Source organism: Hibiscus syriacus, unplaced genomic scaffold, assembly GCF_006381635.1.
Source record: "Hibiscus syriacus cultivar Baekdansim isolate YM2019G1 unplaced genomic scaffold, ASM638163v2 tig00018744_pilon, whole genome shotgun sequence".
Taxonomy (NCBI): Eukaryota; Viridiplantae; Streptophyta; class Magnoliopsida; order Malvales; family Malvaceae; genus Hibiscus; species Hibiscus syriacus.
The window spans coordinates 38,199-63,852 of NW_024062447.1; the positions used below are offsets into that span (position 1 = coordinate 38,199).

The 25,654-nt window shown below is 37.3% G+C and overlaps 3 protein-coding genes and 1 pseudogene across 4 annotated transcripts; 3 read left to right on the forward strand and 1 right to left on the reverse strand.

Moving 5' to 3' along the window:
* Positions 1-313: 313 nt before the first annotated feature.
* Positions 314-1,963, forward strand: LOC120209353 (annotated as a pseudogene).
* A 1,764-nt stretch (positions 1,964-3,727) lies between these two features.
* Positions 3,728-9,284, forward strand: LOC120209352. The gene is made up of 11 exons (XM_039208390.1): positions 3,728-3,821; positions 4,396-4,709; positions 4,916-4,993; positions 5,108-5,679; positions 6,273-6,884; positions 6,993-7,147; positions 7,799-7,983; positions 8,080-8,213; positions 8,312-8,598; positions 8,673-8,776; positions 9,092-9,284. The coding sequence occupies exons 2-11, from the start codon at positions 4,424-4,426 to the stop codon at positions 9,160-9,162; spliced, it is 2,484 nt and encodes an 827-aa protein (XP_039064321.1). The 5' UTR covers positions 3,728-3,821; positions 4,396-4,423; the 3' UTR covers positions 9,163-9,284.
* Positions 9,285-11,252: 1,968 nt separating this feature from the next.
* LOC120209354 (probable serine/threonine-protein kinase PIX7) lies at positions 11,253-21,957 on the forward strand. Of its 2 annotated transcripts, XR_005524392.1 has the most exons (7): positions 11,253-11,594; positions 12,444-12,778; positions 12,897-13,032; positions 20,059-20,195; positions 20,301-20,424; positions 21,189-21,798; positions 21,888-21,957. XR_005524392.1 is itself a non-coding variant. In XM_039208391.1 (6 exons), the coding sequence occupies exons 1-6, from the start codon at positions 11,381-11,383 to the stop codon at positions 21,689-21,691; spliced, it is 1,449 nt and encodes a 482-aa protein (XP_039064322.1). In that variant the 5' UTR covers positions 11,253-11,380; the 3' UTR covers positions 21,692-21,946. The 2 variants fall into 2 exon arrangements, 1 of the variants encoding a protein (XP_039064322.1); XM_039208391.1 differs by having other exon boundaries at positions 21,189-21,946.
* Positions 21,958-22,101: 144 nt separating this feature from the next.
* LOC120209351 lies at positions 22,102-24,847 on the reverse strand. The gene is made up of 6 exons (XM_039208389.1): positions 24,654-24,847; positions 24,271-24,382; positions 23,654-23,811; positions 23,414-23,577; positions 22,548-22,702; positions 22,102-22,336 (listed from the first exon to the last, which is right to left on the reverse strand). Exons 1-6 carry the CDS (start codon positions 24,845-24,847, stop codon positions 22,241-22,243), a joined length of 879 nt encoding a protein of 292 aa, XP_039064320.1. The 3' UTR covers positions 22,102-22,240.
* Between the last annotated feature and the right edge of the window lie 807 nt (positions 24,848-25,654).

The following is a 25,654-nucleotide window of genomic DNA, read 5'->3' on the forward strand; positions in this document are numbered from 1 at the left end:
GCTAGACAGGTGCCACATGAATGTCAAAATCGTCCAAAGCAGAGAAATTGGGTGAAGAAAATCGAATCCATTTATTGTTTCTTCAAATGGGATTTTGTTCTTATCCCGAAACTGAAAAATGACAAAAAGATGTGAAGCAATAGTTTCTCATGTTAGGCAGGTTTATGAACCACGTGCTTAATCTGAGATCCGGTGGACCCACGACTGTTCCTGAAGTTGGACGAAATAGAGTTATGACCCCAATCTATCTAGGCTTTTTTGGATGTTGATATCAAATCGGGGACACTGGCTAATTGGACTGACGTACCAAATTAAAACCTTGTAATATAGAAGTTAACAAACAAAATAATGAATAATTCCGGTCACAAAATTATATATGCCTAACCAATTGGTGCCATTGGAGCAGGGCTTGATCATTCTTACCATCCAAGCTTGGACACCATCACTAAAGCCCCCACCATGCAATCCATCTATTCCATGCGAGGAAGTTGATGGCGGGAAAGCAGCTATGCTGTTCATAGGCCTCTATCTGGTGGCACTTGGTGTTGAGGTATAAAGGGGTCCTTGCCAACACACGGCGCTGAGCAGTATGATGGAAACACCCCACGAGGAAGGCAGCAAAGATCCACTTTCAATTACTGTCTTCTGTCTCTCCTGTGGTGCGGTTATTGCCGTCACATTTGTTGTGTGGGTTGAAGATAATAAAGGATGGGAGTGGGGTTTTGCCATCTCAACAATTGCAATACTGCTGTCTGTCCCAATCTTCCTCTTTGGCTCAACGTTTTATAGGAACAAAATACCCTCTGGAAGCCCACTTACAACAATTTGCAAGGTAAATTCCGATTTCATTTCATTACTCTACCCTGATTGTTTTCCTATGCATGTGTTTTACTTGATCAGGTTTTGATTGCTGCTATGCTCAACAGTTGCATGAGCAGAAATCCAAGCAATGCCATTGCTAACCTTTCCGCAAGCCCTTGTTACCAGACTGAAACCAGCAATGAAGTAGAAGGCAATGCCGAACAAAGCAAGGAGGCAGAGCAAAGCCGTCATTTCCTAAACAGAGCAGTGCCCAACTCCAACAAGCCAGCTCACCCAGCACTCGAATGCTCAGTGACACAAGTAGAACAAGTTAAGATTGTGCTTAAAATACTTCCCATATTTGCTTGCACCATTGTTCTCAGCTGCTGCCTAGCTCAGCTCTCCACATTTTCAGTTGAACAAGCCGCGACCGTGGACACTAAACTTGGTTCTATGAAAATTCCACCAGCTTCACTACCAGTTTCCTAATGGTGTTCATCATGATCCTGGCCCCAGTTTACGACCACTTGATTATCCCATTTGCTCGGAGAGTTACTAAAACCGAGATTGGCATCAATCATCTGCAACGAATTGGGATTGGTTTATCTCTCTCCATATATCCATGGCGGTAGCAGCACTTGTCCAAATTAAAAGAAAAAAGTGGCAACTGACTAGGGGCTACTTGACTCAGCCGCTCCATTACCCATTACATTTTTCTGGATTGCTTTGCAGTATTTGTTCCTGGGGTCAGCTGATCTTTTCACCTTGGCAGGGTTACTAGAATTTTTCTTCACCGAGGCGCCCTCAAGCATGAGATCACTGGCTACATCACTCTCCTGGGCTTCCTTGGCAATGGGGTATTATCTAAGCTCCGTGATTGTATTGATAGTAAATAATGTGACTGATAACTCAGGCCATTCGCCATGGCTCTCTGGTCATAAAATAAACCGCTATCATCTGGACAGATTCTACTGGCTTATGTGCGCGCTTAGCTCATTGAATTTCTTGCATTACCTTTTCTGGGCCATGCGCTACAAATACAGATCAGCAGGAGCTAGCAAGAAGTTGAGTTTGATCAAATTAAAATCTCACATTTTGGGAGAGAAAGAATTCTGACCATTGCAAAACAGCCAGATTCGGTGCCTACCGGATATTGGTAATATGTCGGTGAAACTGGGGGCTCAAAAACCTTGGTTACTGTATTTGTGTATGGTTAAGTTTAATCTCTGTTAAAAAAATCTATGGAACATGGTTTTCCTCTTATTAGATGGAAAATTATTGGAAAATTACACTGAATTAAAAGGAAACACTGAAGTAGAATTTTTACTTTTATGAGAAAAAGGTTCAAGCTTGAGTTGGCAGATAATAGCCCGGGGGTGCCAAGTTGGCATTGGTGGGTCCATACACCAGCAGATTTGTACTCGAACATCATCAACTGAACCACGCTCGCCGTTTTCAAAACCACCATCCTTTGGTTCATCCCGAACGAGTGAGTCGTAAACGGCTGCGAACGCCGCCCCCTGCTAGTAAAGCGACAGCGGAAAGCAATCCCGAATCTCTGCCCGTACACCACGGACACAATGGATGGCCATATGGAGTTGGACTTCGGATCCAAGTAGTAGGGGCTCGATGGGGTATAATCCTGTGAATACTGAATACGTAGCTAGTATGCGGATTGCTACCCCCTACTAATATCCTCCCTTCTGGGAGAAGCATTGCTGCTGAGTGGTACAATTTTGGTATCTTTGACGGGGATAAAACCTTAAATCTCCGATCAGCGTCCGAGTAAAGAACCGGGTCACATGTCTTTGTTTACTCTCAGCCTGCCACATGTCATCGACATAACTTTGTTGTTGGTAGGGGTGTAAACGAGCCGAGTCGAGTTTGAGTATTGTTGAGCTCGACTCGACTTGAAAACTCTGAAATAGAGCTCGACTCGACTTGAAAACTCGCTAACTTAAAATTTTCAAGCTCAACTCGAACTCGAAATCCTGAACTGAAGCTCGTGAGCAGCTCGAAAAGGCTCGAAATGAAAAAAAAATTCTTACACTTAACTCGATTGAAGCTTCAAACTCAAACATGAACCTTAAATACATAAAAAATCTTACTGTATTTAAAAAAAATTATTATATAAATATTAATATTATTAATAATTTATTTTCTAAAAAATAAAATCTTAATCTATTATATTTTTGAGCTGCTCACGAGTTTTTCGAGTTAAATATCAAGTAGCTCGTTTCGGCTCGTTAAGAACTCGAGCTCGAGCTCGAGTCGAATCCATTCGATCCGAGTATTTATCGAGCCTTAATCAAGTTGATATTGAGTAGCTCGCGATGGCACTTATAATTGTGTGGAGGAGATTTAGAACAGGCTGCTGTTTTTCATATATTTGGCTTAATATTAGCAATTATCCTTAAATTTTGTTTAGGAAAGATTGGTATTAAGGGTTGTTTATTTGTCTCTTAATGAATCATTCAGTGTTGAATGCTGACTCGTTCAGTATTCAGCGCGTTTGTTTCGCACCTTTAAATGATTAAGTGCTAACTGATTCAATAAAACAGTGATGAATGATTCAGTAAAACTGAATAATTCAGCACAGAAGTACATGCTGAATGATTCAGAGTCATTATCAAACATCATGTCATATTCAGAGCTAATTCATACATAGTCTCTGAATCATTCAACGTTTAATCATTCATTCAGCGCTTAATCATTCTGAAGTATACAAACAACCCCTAACATGTTAAAAAAATATTGAAATTAAGGCAATTGTTTGAGTGGGATGGGCTATCAGGCTAAGTGGAATGGGCAAAATGGTGAGGGCCTATCCTGATACGGATCTAACTCGGGCCGAAGTAACCCAGATTGAACCGCCCGAAAAAAAGCAATCAGACGGCGTAGAACCAGATCGAACAACCCGATCAGATTAATAAGTTCCGTTAGCAAATTGGATCTCCCGTTTACCAGGCACCAGAGACGATATATAAAATTAAAAGAAGGGGCCTTTGATCTCCGATCAGGTAAAGCTATTTACGATTTCCTTTTCTATTCATCTAATTTAGTCATTCCTTTCCCATGTCTGATCGAACGCAAAATTTCCGTTCACATTTTTGTTTGTGGTTTCATCTTCGTTTTTTTTATTTGAAAATTTTGTCTTGCTCTGGAATTGCCTGCTTATAAATTTTCGTGATTGGTTTATTAGTAAATAAGGATTTTTAGATTGTTCACTGCTTAATCCAGTATAACCGTTTCATTTTAGTGATTTTACTTTGTCAGAATTATTTATTTTTCTTCTCGTTTACTTCAACTTTATTGTAAACAAAAGTTTAAGGTAATTCATAGACTTAAGGACAACATTCTCTTAGAGAAAACAATGTTATTGTTGGAAAGGGTAATGTTTGCAGAGTGTTTTGTTCCTGCAGCTTTCTTACATTTACCCTTCAGTTTTGTTTGAGAAAAATCGAGCTGAGTTTGAAAGTTCAGAATAAGAAACCAGCCTGAGAAGTACATGTTTTTGTAATGATCTCATTCTCTGTTACAATTTGTACTTCCAGTATTCGAGTTGTAAAGTATCTTTCGAATTTGATTTTGCAGAAGCTGATTTTGGTGGAAACTGAAAACAATGAACTTTCTGCTGTCACGGTCTAATCAACAGGCAACGCCAGAACTGCCTCCTCCAGTACCAGAAGAGGTGCCGGAGCCTATTTCTGTTTCTAATTCCGTGACATCATTGGAAGGGCTTATAGCTGAAGATCAATTTCCAAAGTACCCTACAGTTGCAAACCATGATGCACAAGCCATTGGATATTTAGGTGAGAATGCTGGTGTTGGGAATGATAAGAAATCTTCTGTCCCTGGGGATCACATAGATGTTTCTGAAGAAGATGGATGGATCACTATTCCAAATAGTAAGTGCATTCTAATCACTAAAGCTGGTTAATCTAAATAATACTAGTTTCTCAAATATAGAAGTTAAATGACCAGTTTTGCTGGAATTATGTTAGACATACTTCAACTTGATTAGAATTTCCTTACATGGCTTGTTTACAAATTATGTTACACAGTTTATCTGATATTTCTTTCTTGTATGCCTAATCTTGATATGCATTTGTAGAGGATCTCCCTGATGATTGGAATTGTGCATCCGACATACTTTCATTACGTTCCTTGGAACGTTCTTTTGTTTTTCCTGGTATCTTCGTCTCTTCTATCGTCTTGCGTCTTTCAGATTTAGCATACTGTTGATTTGTATTCATTTCCAGATATGTACTTGTAAATTTAAACTTAAACCTATTTTCTTCTTCAGGTGAACAAGTTCATGTTCTAGCATGCTTATCAGCATGTAATCAGGAAACAGAAATTATCACCCCATTTAAAGTTGCTGCAGTGATGAGTAAAAATGGCAGGAGAAAGGGTGCTCGGAAACAAAATGGAAACATGGAGGGTGTGACAAATCCAGTGCCTCAAGGAGGGGATGTGAGTCCTCATGGTGCAGTTATGGATCAGAATGGTGACAATTTGGGGAAAGATAAGATTGATCCTGCCAAGGATGTCTCTGCTAGTGAATCATTTCTTAGAATGGAAGATTCCAGAAGACAGACTGAAACACAGTTGAAAAGGTTTAAGAACTCCCATTTCTTTGTCAGGATTGCAGAGTCTGGTGAGCCTCTCTGGTCAAAAAAAGGTTCTTCTGGGACAGCTTCTGAGTCATCTGAGATGGACAGCCAACAATCTATTGCAAATGAAACCAAAAACAATGCCGAGAAAATATCTACACAAAATGCAGTAATTGACATAGGGGATTTTGATGCTGGTGTTTCTGGAGGAGTGGCTAGAGATGCTATTAAGTGTTTCTCACTTTCCAATGGAGACATAGTGGTAAGCATCACATAAATGCTGGAGACATTTTTTTCTTAATTTTTTTAGCTGACGAGGTGGGGGCACCATTTCTTAGTATCTTGATTTCATGTAGAACTCTTTGCCTTCTTCCATGGATTAACTTCTTAAGGCAGGATAAAGAACTTCTATGACATAATTGAAGGGAGGTAAAGATTGACATTTGTTAGTTCAGTTTAGGACTATATTTTTCAACATTCAAAATCTTGTTAGAAATTTGGGGCATTCAATGAGTAAATACCTGTTGTTTCATTTTGATGCTTGCATATCAAGGTCCTGCTGGCCAACCTAAAAGACACTGCCACTCTTGTAGACTAAATGTGATGAGATTGTGTTTTCATTAGGCTATATATTGCAACCTGGGCATTGTCTTGTTCATGTTTGTAGGATTTTTCAAAAAGCCAATCCAGATTTTAAACAGCTTTCAGCAAACTCATATTCTGCAATTTTTGGCAGAAGGTCTTATATGCCCCCTCCCCCCTTCCTTTGTAATTTTTCAATTCATTTGTTTTAATTGGCATATTAGCTTGCTACTTACTGATTCTCATTCTATTTCTCTGTTTGGAAGGATGCAGGTACTTTTAAAAGTGAATGTTGGTGTTGATTTTCTTAGAGATCCTGTCATTGAAATTCTTCAGTTTGAGAAATATCAAGACAGAAACCCTTCTTCTGAGAACCGGCACAACTTAGTGTATGCAAATCAGGACCCATGCAGAGAACTGTTGAAATGGTTGCTTCCTCTGGATAACACTCTTCCCACACCTCCCATTTTATCCCCCCTTCCTTTAGGATCTGTTTCTGGAATCAGTAGCACATCTCACAGGTCCTCTCAGCTCTTTTCTTTTAGTAATTTGAGAAGTTACTCCATGTCAGCACTTCCTCAAAGTGTTACACCTCCTCCTGGACCTGTTAAAGCCCAAAGTTCTAAACCATCATTTGACCTTAATGAGGTGGATCATTCCTCTTCTCAGAATAATTTAAGAGGTAAAAACTCAGGGATTGAAGAGCTTTTATCTTTTCGGGGTGTGTCACTAGAGCGAGAAAGATATTCTGTCCATTGTGGATTAGAAGGGATCCATATCCCAGGAAGAAGATGGAGAAGGAAACTTCAAATAATTCAACCCATTGAGATCCGTTCTTATGCTACTGACTGTAATACAGATGACCTTCTTTGTGTTCAGATAAAGGTAAACTTTAGTGTTCACTATTCTTGATATAAGTTGTAAACACTTCATCTCCACTCTTATGGACTTGGTCACAGGGTTCATTTATTCACTATTGAATTTATTTTGCAGAATGTCTCACCAGAAAATATACCAGATATTGTAATATACATAGATGCTGTATCAGTTGTTTTGGAAGAGACTTCTAAAGGTGGACAACCTCCTTCCCTACCGATTTCATGTATTGAAGCTGGAGATGACCATAGTTTGCCAAATCTAGCTCTGAGGTTGTTTTCACTGTTGGTCCCTTAATGATATTCTTCTGATGGCTTTTTGATGTTTAGCATTTTAGCATGATGGTTAAGATATCTACCCCAGAAAAGAAAAATATAATCATTGTTTTCTGCTATCCAGAGTTCCAGACATGCTTTGTTACTTCTCTCTTATTTTCTTTTTACTCTGAACAATAAAGAAAGAGATAATTCATTCATAAGACTCAATACATCTTATAAAGCATAAAAGCCCACACACTAGCTGCCAGCTGTAAAGTAGCTGAATAACAAATTGTAAAACAAACTCCGAACAAATTGCACACGTCACATCACGCAGGTAACGTTCATTTAACATCCATGCAAGCTGCCAATGCGTTCAACATGCATAAATCATCATATGATAACATGCTTACTTAGAATATGTGTCACAATGTCGCTAGTACTTCTTTGATGAGCTAGAAAGCCTAACTGTCGTGGAATATTGAACTGTAAATTAACAACAAACCTTTGTTCAATGAGGACTTCCATTGGTGTATACATATGTTTATCTTATATCTTGAATTGTGTTTGGAATTATTGTTTAGTGTGTTGTATCTGCCATCTCATGGTGCTGGGGAATGGGAAGGATTGTCTATCCTCATGTCTTTATTGATGGTTTTGTTGCAGGAGGGGTGAAGAGCACTCTTTTATTTTAAAACCAGTGTCTTCCATATGGAAGGATGTCAAAACTTATGGAGAAACATATAAATCGTCTGGTTTGCAACCCCATTCCCAGACTTCCAATAGGAAGTGGAGTGTTTCGATTGTTAACCACTATGCAGTTATGGTATCTTGTCGTTGCAACTACACAGGTACGTACATTTCTCTTGGTTTACAGTGTGATCTTGTAAATTGTGTTCACTACATGTACTATCTATTAAGATATAATTTTTTTATTTTACATGTAGAATCAAGATTGTTTTTCAAGCAGCCAACAAGTTGGAGACCACGTATTCCTAGGGATATTATGATCTCAGTTGCATCAGAGATGCCAGGACGACATTCTGGACCCGTTGAAGGAGTCACTCAACTTCCAGTTCAGGTTTTATACAATTTGATTCTCCCTCTCTCTCTCTTTCTTTCTTTCACATTCTATTCATCTAACTATGACAGTTCTCATTAAACTGGTATGATTGTCAGGTTTTAACTCTTCAGGCTTCAAATTTGTCTCCTGAAGATCTAATTATGACAGTTCTTGCTCCAACGTCATCTACCTCACCTCCATCTGTGGTATCCTTGAATTCTCCGACAACTGTAGTACAAAAACCTGGCTCAATGGCCACTATATCTGACAATCAGAGAGGGAATGGTGATGCTGGGGCTAGGTTTACATCTTCCTATGATCAGTTGACTCCGATTGATGATTTCATTCCAACTTCTGGTTTGGGATGTAGTCATCTCTGGCTGCAGAGTCGAATACCACTAGGGTAATTCATCACTTCTGTAATATTGTTTCGAATTATGATTATACAAATGGTAACACTGACATCAATTGCTTCAGACGTGTTCCTGCACAATCTACGGCAACCATTAAGCTTGAGCTACTTCCTTTGACTGATGGCATAATCACTCTTGACACTTTACAGATCTATGTTAAGGAGAAAGGTATCCATTTGTTCAATTTTCTTGTTCTGTTATTTGCTTTGCCCATATAATTGGATTATGTTAGAAGAAGTGTGGGCTAGTGCTTCTTTTATGGGATCTATTTATGATCAGATTGCTAGTCATGTATTAACATCATGTCATGTATCTGTGTTTGACATTGAAAGGAAACCTCTGCTGAGAGGGACAAAAATGCATGCCTTTTATGTATCTATTTCTTTATTTGGTAGAGCATGCGACTTATCTTCCGGGTATGTAATGCCTAAGGCCTATCCAAATACGGAGATTTTGTTGACGAATCCATTTTTGGTGCAACAGGTCTTACATACATCCCTGAGCAGTCATTGATCATAAACACGACTTCTAGTGTCTCCACAGGGATTATCTAGGGATGGGTTGCAAATTGTATTTCTTTCTTCATCTTGTTATTTATAGCCGTCACCGTCAACAAGGATTTCGAAGCGGTCATTCCAATTTTGCAGAATCTTTGGTACACAGACAAGTGAGCAGAGTAGTGAAAAGGTTTTCTCGTAAACTTCAATCTTGAGAATGACATTTGTTATGATACACCCATTGATGGTGGGTAAACAAATGTTGTTTGTAAGTAGATGAAGCTAAAGGTGTGAAAACTTTATTTCTTGCAAAGAAATGTGATCAGGTAACAGGGAAGTCGTTAGACAACCACGTTGTTACACTTTGAAAATTGTGAATTTGTAATCCTCTTGAGTGCTATAACTTCTCCAGTTTCGTGATGCTGCTGCTATTTATATTTATCTACGCCTACTCTTTTGCCAAAGCTTTGCGGATAAATGTCATAATCATTCAACAACCCTCGAATTCGTATTAGCAGCTCTATATTAAAAAAAAATAGAATTCATATTTCTGAAGATAATAAAACCTGGATTGCTACCACTTTTTTTTTTAAATAATATAATCGGAAGATGATCAGTGAAATTTTTATAGTAGCCTTGGTCTTGATTTACTTTAGTGTTTTTTTTTTTTTGAAGAGGCAAGAATTTTCGATCTACGCCTGAGGTAGGCGGACAGGTCACCATCAGCGTAAGACCCATTATTTTCCTTTTCTATGACAGCATCGCACTGCCCAAATTATTTTGCCCTTCCCGCTGCCCGGGCAACCCCACCCGTTGCTTATATACCTCCAAAAATATGTTAATTAATGTAAACCTTTAAATTGAAATTAAGAATTAAAAAAATAAAAATTGGTTGTCCTCTGATTTATGAGTTTTTTTCTTAATTAATTCGGATTGATTTATTTTGTACATATGATTTTATTAAATAAGTCTCTCAACAGAGATTTTCTATATATACAATTATTCGAATTTAAGATATACTTAATGATATTAAATTTCTTACATTTAAATTAAATTTCGATAGTTAAATTAAAATTATTAGTATAATTGTATAAAATAAAAAAAATTATGTATTAAACTATCATTAAAACAAAACTAATATATACATTTAATATTCTTTTCTTAAAACAATGACATAGAAATTTAATTAATTATAGGTTAATTTATATCCAAATCACCATTTTCAATCATTAATAAATGACATAATATCTTAATTAGAAAGTGAAAATAATCTAATTAAAATAAAAGTTTAGGTGGAAAGAATCAATAATAACTAGGAATATGGTGGTTATCGAGCAAGTCGATTGCGAGTTGATCAATGTTCGATTCATGCTGTTAAAAAAATTTATTGCTCGACTCGACTCATTGCTCGTTAAACTCGTTAAATTTTTTTCTCGATTCGAGCTCGTTAAAAAAATTTATTGCTCCACTCATTACTCGTTAAGCTCACCGAAATTTTTACTTTATTTTCTTAATTATAGGTAAAATCTATTAATACTACCCATAGCTTAATATAAAAATAATTTAATAAATTTAACCAAAAATGTTATCAAAAGAATGTATGAAACAATTTCAAATCTAAATTTCAAAGTAATAATCCATAAATACATTTAAATAATAAATATGGTTTGATTTTTTAGTACAGTAAAATACTAATTAATATATTAAAAAATTAATAGATTAATAATTCATCATCTTTTCTATTATCTATTAGTAAATTAATATTTTTTAAATAAAATAATTTTTTAAGATAACTACTAAAAAATTATATAAAAAAATTAATGAGTTATTTGTGAACTTATAGAATCGAGTTAAATTTTTTTCTCGAATCAATTCGTTAATGTCTCAAATCGATCTCAAATTCAAATAAAATCACCCCGAGTTAAATTTTTATCAAACTTTGATAAAATTAAATTCAAACTACTCATATTATCATCCCTATAGGAAGGGAACTAACTACAAGAAGGATATTGAAGTGAGAGTTATTAATTTATTCTCCTAAAATAAAGAAGCAAAAATGGAAAACCAAAGTAACAAACTTCAGCATTTCCAGATTCCATAAACATTCCAATTTTTCCTGCTTAAGATTTTGGTCTGGTTTCTCTTGTTTTAGCTTTTTTAAAGTTGGGGCTTTTGGGTATTAATCTTTGACATTGTTAAATTTGGGTTCCTTCAGATTTGATGGGTTTTCTTTATTATGGTATGACAAATCGTTAGGGTTAGAAGAAGAGGGAAGATGGGATTGGGTTTTGAGGAAGGAAACGTGAAGTATTGGGATACGTGCAAATCAAAGGGAAGGAAGAAGAAGAAATACAGTGAAAAAGAAGATCTTGATGATCAAGCTGCCGTAGAAGAAAAAGGGTGTTGGGTTAAGTTCAGATTTATTGGAAGCTGCATTTCTTCAAGATTCAAAGTTGATACTTCTGTTAGTGGCACCAGGACCAACTATGGTGATTTTTCGTTTTCTTGCTGATATGCTCTGCTATTAAATTGTGCAGCTAGCTCTTTTCTTTTCTGGGTTACCTTTTTTCTCTCTGAGTAATATTCTGCTGGATGAAGTGATATGTTCATTGTCATGATCATTTATTGATTTGAATGCTGTGATGCTAGTTTGTAAGTAGCTTGGAGATGATAACAGGGAAGCTAATTTAGCTTGGTGCACCATGTAAAATGGTGCATCCAGCTTAAGGTCTAACAACTCAAGCAGTGTTTTTTTTTTCTAGTTATGATTGCTGTCAATTAGTAGAGTTGAACTAGTTAACTATCTTTAGAAAATAATAAATTGGATTTCCGAATTTTATTTAATATAATGAGAGTTTAGCCCGAACCTCGAGCTTCTTAAATATTATAAAATGTGGAAATTACTATCCTGGATCGTTTTGAACCTTTGTACACATGAGCGATATTGAAATCTGGACATAGAGATTTAATGTGATAACTGAAGAATCCCATTGTAAACTTGGTGGTTTGCTGAACTTCATGCATGATGTAGCGCCAAATAAGTGCTTATATGAAGAAAATCTGGTGTGGTAGTTGTTTCATTTTAAGTTTTTGAGAAGGTTATAAATGATATATGGCATTGATGAGAAAGAGCTAGTGTCAGATACATGTTGAATTTCAAAGATGCTTTACAATCATATATATCAGAAAGGGTTTATATTATCAGCATACAAACTGCGTTGTGGCAACTTAGTTCCCACAATGCAAACCCTAATCTCTTCCATACTTCATGTTTTTCCTGTAGGGAAATTATATAACTTTTATCTTGTAACATGTTAAATCTGTTATGTGATGAACAGATAGCAAATCTGCCTACGATACCAGTAAAGATCAACCAACAGCTCCAGTTGTCTCATCTACAACCACTAGCAATGCAGAAAGTAGTTCATCTACTTCCAAACTAGAAGATGAGATTAAAGTTGCATCTCGGTTACGGAAGTTTACATTTAATGATCTAAAGTTGGCAACAAGGAACTTCAGACCTGAGAGTCTTCTTGGTGAAGGTGGTTTTGGTTGTGTTTTCAAGGGATGGATCGAAGAAAATGGAACTGCTCCAGTAAAACCAGGCACTGGGCTTACTGTTGCTGTTAAAACACTCAACCATGATGGCCTCCAGGGTCATAAAGAATGGATGGTTTGCACATTTCCTCAGCTGTTTCTCCATTACACATTCATATCAGTGGCTCAAGTTTTCTTTCTGTTTCTTCTAAGTACTTGATCTTTTGTTAATTCTTGGATCATCAATTTGGCAGGCTGAAGTGAATTATCTTGGTGATCTCATCCATCCCAACCTGGTTAAACTTATTGGTTATTGCATTGAAGATGATCAGAGACTGTTAGCTTATGAGTTTATGCCTCGTGGAAGCTTGGAGAACCACCTCTTCCGAAGTATGTATCAGCTAATTTGTCTGTGAATGATTTTGTACTTCAGAATATTCGTCTTTGATGCATAATAAATGTTCATTCAAAAACTATGTAAAGTTGGGTTTCACAGCATTTCAGATGAGGAATGGACTGTGTTCATTGATAATCTGAGTAAGAGGGTTACTAGAAGTGTGTTAAGAGATTATTTCCGTCCTTATGGTCAGATTTTGAGAATTTACATCCCACGTTTCTTAGATAAACCAAATTACAAGTCTTCAACCTTTGCTTTTGTTCAATTTGCTGGTGAAGAGAGTAGACAGAAGGCTATCCAGTATGTTAATGGAAAGTGGATTGAAGGGAGAAAAGTCTTAGTAGGAGTTGCTAAGTATCATAAAGTAAAGACGAGGGAAGCTGCCGAAGGGAAGAAGATATTGGAGAACAAGTCAAGGATTCAGGGATCTTCACATCTAGGGAGGAATGCGGATTCGGTGAGAAGCTTGAGAGATGGCAGATCGTTTAAGGATGTCGTGAATACTGATCTTATTATCAGTAATGAATCTGTTTCAAAGGAAAACTTGGAGGGTTTTAAGTAGAATGCAACAGGTGTGAGAAATGTATGGGAGATGTATATACCGTTGGACAATTACAAGTGGGTTAAGCATTCATTAACAGGGATATTGAAGTCCTCCTTCGAGCAAGATTCATTAAAGGAAGCTTTGGAGATACAGGGTGTGGGAGTTCAAATATCCAGATGGGGCTATACATGGAATGCCTGCATTATTACATTCAATACGGTGGAGGAGTTCTCATATGTATGGATGAATAAAAAAAATGAGTTGTTATTATGCTTCGATTGGTTAGCTCCTATGCTGAATGATAATGGAGTTTCGATGGCCCTTTGCCAAGTAGAGATGCTTGGAATGCCTCTGTTGTGTTGGAATGAGAATTTCATTAAGAAACTTACGAGGAAGTGGGGTAGTTTCGTTTATTTTGATGAGGATTCAAAGAGAAGTTCTGATCTTTCGCTGGCAAAAGTATTGCTAAGGGTGGAAAGCCCTTTTGATGTCCCTGAAGATGTTACAATAGGTTCCTATGGCAGGTCGTTTAAAGTTAAAACATCGTTGGGGTCAATCTTGAAAAAACCAGAAGAACCGGCTTGGAAGATGGGTGAGAATTTTTCAAAAAAAAAAAGAACAGTATTTTTCCCGGTCGGTGGAGGATAGCCGGGTTCCTATTCTGGCAACAGCTGTCAACCATGATTTATCAGAGGAGTCCAGTTTTAAAGTCATATCTTGGTTGAATAATGGACAGAATATTGGTGTTAATGGAGTTAGTGGGGGACAAGTTCCCTCGATCAATTCTTCTTCAAAAACATCTAATTGTGTGCTGTCAATTTTTTTTGAAAAAAATGAAAAGCAGAGTGGGAATCACGTGGGTCTGGGATTGAGGAAAATAGTTTGCACGGATGATAAAGCACAATCTTTTGACAACGGAGTTGCTTTGTCACCAATTAAGAAATTAGTTCCTACCGGGCCAAAATATAATCCTAAGTGGGTTGTGGGGGAAAGTTTTATACCTCAGCCCAATAACAGTTCTGCTATTCCAGTGGAAGCTGCTGAAGTGGGAGTTGCAAGTTGTTTGAAAGATACTACAGGGGGGCAGAATGTTATAATTCAAAGTGAAATGGAGGTTGAAACGAATTTGGAGCAGACAGTAGGGTCGACAGGTGGTGAAGGGGTACAAGTTTTCAATACTAAATATTCTGAATTCCAAGAGAGGGGGAAAGCTACTGATGAACATAGGGTTGGTTCAAAGAAGATAAGGTGGTAGAGGATGTTAATCAGTTGGAACTTAATGCCAGCAACAGAAAACAAATAACAGAAGGAAAAAAGGTCATCAGTTCTAAAAATTCGGTTCATTTGCTGTCTCGCTCAAGAAGTTTTGACAATCACAGGAGATTAAGGGTTGCTCCAAGGTGTTCTGGCAGTGTGTGCTCATGGGGTGAGGTTTCTATTACTTTTCACGATAGAGTTTATAGAAGGGGGATGAGAGGTAAGGTCAGAGTTACTCTGGATCAAGATAGTGATGCTTCAGATTATTCAAACGATGCCGTATCTATTAGGGATGGGAATTATTTTAATTCGACTGTAATTCAACAGGGTAGCTTGTCACCAGATTTAGAGTTACATGGCTTTAACGATCCTTCTGCTGGAAGAAGTTTGGGTGTTAGAAGTATGCAAAGGGAGGTAGAAGGAGAGCATTATGTGGGAGGAAGTCCAAGCTCTAATTCTGGAATTTCTAATAGAAGAGCTAGAAGACTTTTGTTAAGGGAAGCTCTAGAAAGAGTGAGTATTTCAACATCTTCCTCTGCAGCCTTTTCAGATTTATTGGAGAAAGCACTTGCTACCTGGGAGATAAGTAAGCTGTTGGGGATTTCTTTTAAGCAAGGTCAACAAACCTTTTTGAATAAGATTATTAGTTTGGAGGAGGATTTGAGATTGGCCAATCAGGGTGATCTCGATAGGGGTTTAGATGGATGATTTATTTATGATGAAGTTGAAGCTATCCATAGTTACATGGAATGTTAGAGGTTTGGGTAGAAAAGAGAAGCATAGGGTTGTTCAGAGGTTAGTTTCTAAATACTATCCTTATTTTCTTTGGCTGCAGGAAACAAAATTGGAGAAGATTCCTAGATCTTTTCTTAGAAGAAATGGGTTAAATTATTTACAAGGGATTATTGAGTCTCCTTCGATTGGTTCATCAGGGGGCTTCTGAGTTGCTGGGATGATAACTATTTTGAGCTGGAAAATCAGTACTTAAGCAGAAGATTTATAGCTATATTAGGGAGGTTTCGTGCCAATAATTTCAGATGTAGATTTATTAATGTGCATGGCCCTTCGGCTGAGGTGGAGAAAGAAAGTTTTTTTGAAGAGTTATGTATGTTCATAGGAGGTCACAATGAACCTATTTGTATAGGAGGGGATTTTAATGTTTTCCTTCACGAGGAAGAGAAGATTGGTATAGCTGAAAACAGGAATTCAATGAGGATCTTCAGTAAATTTCTTCTACATATTGGTCTAATTGATTTGCCCTTAAATGGTGGAAGGTTTACTTGGTGTAACAATCAAGATTCTTCGACTTATGTAAGACTAGACAAATTTTTGGTTGATGGTCAATTCATGGCTGTTTTTCCAGATTTAGTTCAGTTATTACTGCCAAGGTCAATGTCAGACCATAATGCAGTTATAATTGAAAATGGAGGTTTTAATTGGGGAATTAAGCCTTTTAAACTGTTCAATTACTTGATGGATGAAGTCGGATTCGTAGATTTGGTCAGCTCTTCAATTCAAGAATGTAAGGAGAATCAGAGGAATGCTGGAATTTTTAGTATTCTGAAAAAACCAAATCTGCCATCAAAGATTGGGCAGGGAAAAGAGATAAATTTCCAATAGCTTTAATTTCAGAAATAGAAATGAAGATTCAGAAGTTAGAATTGGTTGTTCAACAGGGGCAAGATGGGTCCAATGGTGAGAAAGCAGCTGAGTTGAAGGTGTTAAGGACAAAATTGTGGAGGCAGTATAAGTTAGAGGAGCAAATTTGGTTCCAGAAATCAAGATCGAAGTGGGTTGAAGATGGAGACAAAAATACCAGATTCTTTCATACTTGCGCTTCAGTTAGGAGGAAGAGAAATGCTTTAAATGCTCTGTATATTAAGGGAAATGTTATTCATGACCCAAATGTTATTAAGGCCACTGTCAAAGAATACTTTTTTAAGGCTTTTAATGAACAGACAACCTTAGAAGTGGAAGATATTGGGCTGAATTTTTCCAGTATCTCATTTGAATAGAATTTGCGTTTGGAGAAAGAATTCACAGAGGATGAGGTTTGGGAATCTTTAAACTCTTGTAATAGCAATAAAGCTCCGGGTCCAGATGGTTTAAATTTGGGCTTCTTCAAAAGATTTGGCATGTCCTTAAGGGATATATTATGAAGTTTTTTAAAAATTTCTACTTGGGGAAAGATTGGGAACATGGCATTAACCACACATTTATTACTCTCATTCCAAAAAGCTCAAACATTGGTGACATTGATGATTATAGGCCTATTAGGTTAGTTGGTGGATTCTATAAGATCATTTCTAAGTGTCTCTCGAGGAGGTTACAGAGTTGTATTTCTGATATTATTAGTCCTTCACAGTTTGCTTTTATTCCAGGCCGACAAATTTTGGATTGTTCTCTAATTGCTAATGAAGGTGTTGATTTTTGGAGGAAAAATGGACTTAAGGGATGTATTTTCAAGGCTGATTTCAGGAAAGCATATGATTCGGTTGATTGGGATACTTTATTGCTAGTTATGGAGAAAATGGGATTTGGTTCAAAATGAAGAGGTTGGATAAAAAAATGTGTTACCACAGCTTCTGTTTCTGTTTTAGTTAATGGAGTGCCTTCGGAAGAATTCCCAATGGCCAAGGGATTAAGACAGGGATGTTTCTTATCCCCTTTGTTGTTTAATTGTATAGGTGAACTTCTCAACTTATTGATTCGAAAGGCTGTTTCAAAGGGGTTGTTTTCTGGTTTGGTTATGGGTAGGGCAGAGGGGACTTTTACTTTATCTCATCTACAATTTGCGGATGATCTCATTATCTTTTGTGGGGCTTCGAAAAAACAGATTCTTAATGTGAAAAAGGTGCTTAGAGTGTTTCAAGTGATTTCGGGTTTACAGCTTAACTTGAAGAAAAGCAAATTGTTTGGTGTTAATGTGAATGAAGAAGTTCAGGTTTGGGCAAACACAATCGGATGTTCAGTAGGCAGATTTCCTTCTGATTATTTAGGGCTTTCTTTGGGGGCTATTAGGAATTCTGCAGCCCTTTGGAATCCAGTGGTTAATAATTTCAACAACAAATTATCTGGGTGGAAAGCTTCTTCTCTTTCATTAGCAGGCAGATTGGTTTTGATTAGGTCGGTTCTCTGTTCGCTTCCAACATATTATCTATCATTGTTTAAGCTTTCTTCTTCGGTTCTCAAAAACCTCAACTCTATACTGTCAAATTTCTTATGGGGAGGGGTAATGAAAAAAGTAAGATTCATTGGGTTAATTGGCATAATGTGTGCAAATCAAAGTTTGAGAGGGGCCTAGGTGTTTTAAATCTTAATTTGATGAATAGAGCACTTTTAGAGAAATGGTCATAGAGGTTTGCCAATGAAAGGGAGGCTGTTTGGAGGGAATTTATTTGTTCTAAATATAAGCTGGATTCTTCTTTGTTAATGTTTGACAATAAGATACCACAGAAAGTTTCTTGGATTTGGAGATCGGTGGTATTGAATCATTTCAAAGATGACAATGTAGGCTCAAAGTTTAGAAGCGTGTATACTTTCCTTGTTGGTGATGGCATTTTTATTCGATTCTGGTGGCATGACATTTGGGCAATGGATTATCTCCTTTTGATCATTTTTCCTAGACTGTTTGCTATGTCAACAAACAAGATGGGTAAGTTATCTGAATTTGGGGATTATAGTTCAACAGGTTGGATTTGGGATGTGCAGTTTCGAAGGAACTTAAATGACTGGGAATTAGAGCAGTGGTTGAATTTGATGACTGTTATTTCGACCTTCTCCCTTTCTAGGGAAACTTCTGATGGGATGATTTGGAAATGTAATGGGGATGGAGTGTACACGGTTAAATCAGGTGTTAATCTTTGTTCATCAGAATCTTTGGGATCGGAGGAGGTCTTTTTTTGGAAGAAGATCATTTGGAGGAGTCAGTTACCTCCTAGGGTGGAGTCCTTTATGTGGCAGGTTATTCTAGGGAAACTGGCTGTTAAGACACAACTTATTAAAAGAGGTATTCAAGGAATCGAAAATGTGTTATGTCCTCTTTGCAAGATGGAGGATGAGACTCCCTCGCATTTGTTTTTCTCTTGTTCGGTGGTGTGGGCTATTTGGAACAGATTTTTGAATTTTTGGAAGATTAAGACTGCCTTTCATGGCAATGCTAAAAGTTTTCTTCTAGCTTGGGATGCTTTGAAGTTTAATTCTCTAATATGGTCTTTTATTCTAGGGGCCGTTATTTGGACTACTTGGAAAATCAGGAATTTAATTGTGTTTGAAGGGGGGAAGCTCAATATGGCAGAATTCTTTTTTTTAGCAAGATGTAGGCTTGCGTCTTGGTTCCTTGCTAAGAATAATGAGGTTTCTATTCATAGGGACTCTCTTATTTCAGATCCTTCTATAGGGGACTCTTGTTCTTTCCATTCAAATCAGATTGTTTCTATTTTTCCTTGGTCTCCTCCTCCATTGAGGTTTGTTAAACTTAATGTTGATGCTGCTACTACAAGAGATTGGAAGAAAAGTGGGTTAGGAGGAGTTTTGAAGGATTCTTCAGGATTTATTTTAGGCTCTTTCAAGGATTCTGCTGGTCTGGGGCCTCTGACATTTATGGAGCTAAAAGCTATTAAAAGGGGTTGTTTTTCTACACTTCTTTCGAGAGCGGATCAAGGAGCGTTTGATTATTGAAAGTGACAGCAAGGTGGCAGTGGATTGGGTTCGGGAGGTTGAATCATGTCCTGAGGTTTATGCTTATATTATTAAAGACATTGTTCATAGACTTAATGTATTTGAAGGTGTTATTAGATGGGTTAATAGGACAGCCAATCTAGAGGTTGATGCCTTAGCTAAAGAAGGAATAGGCTGAATTCTTGTTATTGTTTCTGGTTGTTTAGGTTTATTTTCTGTTCCTAAGGTTCTGTTTGAGGTTTTCTAGATGTATCTTATGTAACTTCTTTTGTTGAATAAAATCCTAAGGCGCTCTTTTCCTCCTTCCGCTGATTAAGGAACTTCACTACAAGCTCCATTAATCATGAAGGGGGTTTTTAACGAGGCCTGAATTCCTTATCAAAAAAAAAAAAACTGCCTACTTTAGAAAATGCTGACCTTTTATATTGGACTTGAATTACTTCTTTCTTGATATTCTACATGTTTCTTATAGCTATGTGCTGTGATGGGGGTTTTATGTTTCAATTTGACATTGTAACTCAGATAGTTGCTTATATAGGATCCTTGCCTCTTCCGTGGTCCATAAGGATGAAAATTGCACTTGGTGCTGCAAAAGGTCTTGCATTTCTCCATGAAGAGGCAGAAAGACCTGTGATATATCGGGATTTCAAAACCTCTAATATCCTACTAGATGCAGTATGTGTCCCAAAAACTTTACCTCAATAAAGTTACCATTAATGAAAAAAATAGAACAATAATTCCTTTTATGCAATGATTTACACCAAATAATATGCATTGCAGCACTATAATGCAAAGCTCTCTGATTTTGGGCTTGCTAAAGATGGTCCTGAGGGAGACAAAACCCATGTATCAACCCGTGTGATGGGAACATATGGCTATGCAGCCCCTGAATATGTAATGACTGGTAAGCTTTAAAAGAAAGGAGATGCTTGTTTAAGTTTGCCACTTTATTTGTCTGCTTCATGAGTAGGATTTTAAAGGCAAAATATGTCTAAAAATGGAAATTGGAAGTATATTCCATGATAAAATATTTCTTTGGGGCAGATATATTTAAATTTACCCTTTCTTTTAGTTATGAAAAATTAATGTTCCAATCTTTGAAGCATGTTTTAATGCTTTTCTATGAGGACATGACACACTTCTAGAGCCAGTAGTTTAGCTCTGCGTCCTCCTTTGGCATGATTCTTTAATCTCTAATTGTTATTGAGTTCTTTATATCTCACATAGTATTTTAGGTGGCATCTTCGAATGCAATAGTGTAAAAAATTTAGAGGTTTCACGTGTCAGACACAAACTTCTTACAATGTTGCATTTTGGCTGATGAACACCAAACTATTTTGCAAGCTCTTTAGATGGAATCACGGCCTGTTGACATTTCCATCCCATTGAACCAGTATTCATTTAACAGGAGTGAAGGCAGCTTGGGTTTATGATGTCAGTTTATTATTTAAGATGTTTTTCAGATGAAAAACCGCAGGATTACCTGTCGTGCCGGAAACTTTTTCACTATTTATTGTGGGTTTTGCAATCACTCTTGTGAATGAACTCCAAAATTTCTCGTTCATAGATTTTATCCTAGCTTGCTCTCCTAATTCGGAGGTGAAAGGAACACTTTATTTTGGTTCTCCTCTTTGGGTCTGATTCAAGTGAACATTAATTCTCTCTCAGGACATCTTACCTCAAGAAGTGACGTCTACAGTTTTGGTGTGGTTTTACTTGAAATGTTAACTGGCAGAAGATCCATGGACAAAAACCGACCTAATGGAGAGCATAATCTCGTGGAATGGGCTCGACCTCATCTAGGTGAGAGAAGAAGATTCTATAGATTGATCGATCCTAGGCTTGAAGGCCACTTCTCGATTAAAGGTTCTCAGAAAGCTGCACAGCTGGCTGCCCACTGTCTAAGCCGTGATCTAAAAGCTAGACCCCTAATGAGTGAAGTGGTGGAAGCATTGAAGCCTCTACCAAATCTCAAGGACATGGCAAGCTCATCATATTATTTCCAGACAATGCAAGTGGAACGAGTCGTTACTAGAAATGGTATACGAAATCCAGCCGGATCACTTTCAAGGAATGGGCACAGAAGCCTTTCCATTCCAAATGGTTCCCATGCCTCTCCCTATCACCATCAGTATCCCTACCAATCCCCAAAACCCAATGGTAAATCATAGTGTTGACTAGTTAAATTATCTTTCCCCAACCTCTTTTCATCAATTTGTTTCTTTTTTCCTCAGTATTGATGTATTCTGTCGAAGCATTTCTTCCTAGACAATGGAGAAAACAACAGAGTAGCATGTTTGCTTTAATATCATGTTTTGGATGTTAGCCTCCCAGCAGGACATTCGGGGCAAGTAAAGCTTGTGGAGCAAAATGCAATGTTAAATCATCTGTTGCTTTAATCTATTTGGCAAATATTGAAGGATTTCCGTTTTCTCCTTGCATTGGTGTAAACAAGTGTTTGTTTCATTGTAGTATCTACTTGGTTGAAAGAGTAGAGTTGCCTGTTACTACAATGGAATATTTAGATCAAGTCTTCCATATATTTGGTACTGCCTAGGCTCTTGATAACTGCGAGTGGGTCAAGCCAATTACAACTCATATTTAACCCCTCATTTATTGTTTTCTACATTCAACAACAGTAACGTTAGTTGATTTACATTACGAAATTTGACCGTCTGACTTATTAACCTTCCGCTACACTTTCCCCTGAATTGCCACGCTCAAGCTCTCCTTGTCAGCTGCTCCTTGGATATGCTCTCAAATATCTTGTCAGCATTCCCGACCTCAAATCCATCTCGCCTGTGGGACTCTTTTATCTGTGTAATCCAGTTCATAATACAAGAAATCGGTACCCGTGCTATGTTTATTGTAACATACAAAGGGTTATGACCACTAAAACCATTCAAGGCCAAAAATAGCGAGCTAATGTCCACAACACAACTCTACGTTGTTTTTGTACAGTCGCCTGCACTTTGTGTCCCTTAGAGAAATTAATTTCTTAACAAACAACTGAAAACATATAAATACCTCACTCTCGGGCTGATTTTTGTATTGAGGCAACACAAGGCGTTCAGCAAACTCAATGTATGAGCAGGGAACGGACTCATTAATACCGTCAGAGAAACTGAAAGGTATTGAATCTGCCACGGTTGAGCTTTGCAGTAGAAGGCCATCCGGACTGCCTGAAACCGAGGAAACATTCAATTCTTAACTCCATTTGCAAACCAATATATCATACAATCATAACAGCAATGGCGTGTAACTTAACAGAGAAATGAGTATGCCCCATAAAGTTATTATCAGAACAGCAAAAAGGGAAGAAGGAAGGAATAAACCCACTTATAAGCTGCTAATAAGATTAATAGCTATTGCAATAAGAAAAAAGAAACCCAACTAACCTCAGCCACTTAAAGGAAGAATAAATCCAAGATATGGAAATTTTACAGGCATGATAATAGAAAACACCCCGATAATGGCATGATAATAGAAAACACCCTGATAACGGCATATTGCATTTAAGCAAACCAATCCATTAAGCTTTCTTCCCAGTGCCATAATGCCAAAACGCTTTTCTCTAAAATTGAAACTAGACATAAAATGCTAACATTTCATACTTTGAACGGTGCTTTATGAGTTTTATCAATATTCGACTTCACACCTTCCCTAGTCCATTTCTATCACATTGGACGGTAATAAGGAAATCTGGTAGTATGTAATTATCAACAATGAAACTGTCACTAGCAACTAGCTAGTTGCTAGGACCAGCATGCCTCGTAAAACCATCATGAGTAGAATCTCACTCTCAACAAGTTACAGTAGTTTGTGCCTTCAAAATGCTATTCTAAAAGTAGTTCATAATAACATAGTAATATATGTTTGAGAAAGTAGCAAACCTTTTAGAACTCCGCCTTCATAATTCAACTTGAACCCATTCTTTTCAATGAACTGATTGAGGCTTTTGATATTCTTCAAGTTAGATTTCAGCCGATGCGTGGAGATGGTGACATGATTGAGTGCATACCCATTGACAAAGGTCCATGCAGCGTATTCACTTTCCCTGCACATAAAAGAGATTTAAGTAGTGAATTTTTCAAAATTCTTTGCTCAGTGAAATAAATGCAATCAGAAAGTACCCTTCCAATTGTTGAAATTCAGAATACAAGGGCTTCTCCCATGTTAAAGATACCAGAGCACTTGCAAGAGCAGCATATTTATTTCCACAACCGTATTTTTCAGTGTACTTTCTGATTATTTCCCGAGTCGGCAATGAAAAAATATACAAAATAAGAACCTAGCAGTACAAAGAGAGGTGGCATCAAGTGCACGTTTTAAGAACACCTCATAATAGCATCTTTAGCCAGATTTATCGACAAAAGACTTGGAGATTTTTCTACATGAGAGAGAGGGAAAGGCACAACTATTAGATATTAGGGCTCTCTCTCTCTCTCATTAGGTCTCAAACTTGAAAATCAACTATAACACACTTTAAAAACGCATTTCTAGTCAAAAAAAAAAATCCCCTGAACATATTATCCCTTTAGTCCACCACCATAATCTGCATCTTTTGAATAGTTTAGTGAAAGAAAAAGAGTTACATAAACTTCAGCAACCAACCAAAGCTCTGAAAAAAATACTCCCGGTAAGGAGCCATTAACATCAATGCTTTGGTATGTCGAATGCAGATCATTTAGCATTTCAAGTTTGGCAACATTTCAGCTTTTTTAAACAAGGCACAGTGAAATAGACATACCTGTGCTTTGGGGCTTAGTTGATCCACATGAAGCTCTGAAATAAAAACTCTTGGTAAGGGGCCAGTAACACCACTTCCACCACCTAAAACTCTTGGTTCGAGCAGAAGAAAGCTGTGGAAAAGGCCTAGCTTGAAAAAGTACAGCCATATCTACTTTGTTGTTTTAGGACCAACCCAATTTGTGCAGACTAAATTATTAGTGTTATTTCGGATCTTTAGGCCATGTCACACAATGGGTTTGAGATAGTTCAGACCCTTATTGTGGATACTGAACCAGGTGAGCATGTAAAGAGCGCTATGAACGAGATAAATGCAGGTATTTGTGGAGACTTTACCTTGTTTTCTTGTGCTAAAATCAAACAATTTATCGATGGAAGCAGTACATATGAAACTCATCACAGAAATGCTTGTAATCAACACCAATCAAACAAGATTGAACAGAAGGGGATGCAGAATCCATGTATCTGGCTGGGCTTGGTGTAGCTAGAGAGCGGCAGGCTATTGTACAAAGACTCAGGGACAGTGTTGGATTTCTCTGTAAATGTACCTGGACAACATCTGAGGCTGTCATGGACATGATTCTTGTGACACAATGAAGGAGATTGGAACATCATCAAAATTCAACTCTGTTTTCATCCCACACGGGCCAAGTGCTGTAAGCAGACATTGCTTCTCAAATCAAAGATGGTCTTCTTCAAGCCACACACACTGAGAACAATCAAATCTAGCATCAGAATTTAGACTGGGCAAGCCAACTTCATCTACCCCCACCTATAAAAGAATAAAGTAGTTAGTTATCCTGTAATTATCATTAACTTGGGGTCTAAGGGTAGACTAATTTACTCTTCAACTTATAACACAGAACACGCAGGGGGGTTGCAGGTCTGGTTTGGGTGCCCTAAATCCCGTGATAACATCTTTCAAGTCCTCGCCTCTTGGCCACCCCAAACTTGTTTTATTTTTACAAATTTATAGTAGTTATACGAGTCTTGAGAATTGATTCAGAATAAACTATATACGCTGGCATTATGAGTATTTCCCAAGTAAATGAGTGACTATATACGAATTTTCTTCTACTTGTCTGCGCAGATACCAGAAATTACCTGTAATAATTTACCTCCACGAGAAAATGCAAATTTCAAAGCATGTCATGTTCTTATGTTGATTGGAGGATGCAAAATACTAAAAACTTCAACAACGTTGGTAATTCAGATAAATGCTAAGAACTACGTAGAGTAGAATGTATGTGCATGAAAAGGTACATTAGAGTTGACAGAATATGAAATCAAGGTTCTCTAAGCATCAAAAGTGACAAAAGATGACAAGCAAATCAAAGAAACATTTCACTTGTGTGAATGAATAAATGTGATTCTTATAGTTTACA

Excerpts from the sequence above, each read along its gene's own strand:
- LOC120209352 (XM_039208390.1), top strand. The coding sequence starts at position 4,424 with ATGAACTTTCTGCTGTCACGGTCTAATCAACAGGCAACGCCAGAACTG. Across the intron at positions 4,994-5,107 it reads ACGTTCTTTTGTTTTTCCTG|GTGAACAAGTTCATGTTCTA; the intron begins GTATCTTCGTCT and ends TTTCTTCTTCAG. Across the intron at positions 7,148-7,798 it reads TTGCCAAATCTAGCTCTGAG|GAGGGGTGAAGAGCACTCTT; the intron begins GTTGTTTTCACT and ends GTTTTGTTGCAG.
- LOC120209354 (XM_039208391.1), top strand. The coding sequence starts at position 11,381 with ATGGGATTGGGTTTTGAGGAAGGAAACGTGAAGTATTGGGATACGTGC. Across the intron at positions 12,779-12,896 it reads AGGGTCATAAAGAATGGATG|GCTGAAGTGAATTATCTTGG; the intron begins GTTTGCACATTT and ends TCAATTTGGCAG. Across the intron at positions 20,425-21,188 it reads CCCTGAATATGTAATGACTG|GACATCTTACCTCAAGAAGT; the intron begins GTAAGCTTTAAA and ends ATTCTCTCTCAG.
- LOC120209351 (XM_039208389.1), bottom strand. The coding sequence starts at position 24,847 with ATGTCCATGACAGCCTCAGATGTTGTCCAGGTACATTTACAGAGAAAT. Across the intron at positions 24,383-24,653 it reads TTCTGTGATGAGTTTCATAT|CTTTCTTCTGCTCGAACCAA; the intron begins GTACTGCTTCCA and ends CCTTTTCCACAG. Across the intron at positions 22,703-23,413 it reads TGAAGGCGGAGTTCTAAAAG|GCAGTCCGGATGGCCTTCTA; the intron begins GTTTGCTACTTT and ends CCTCGGTTTCAG.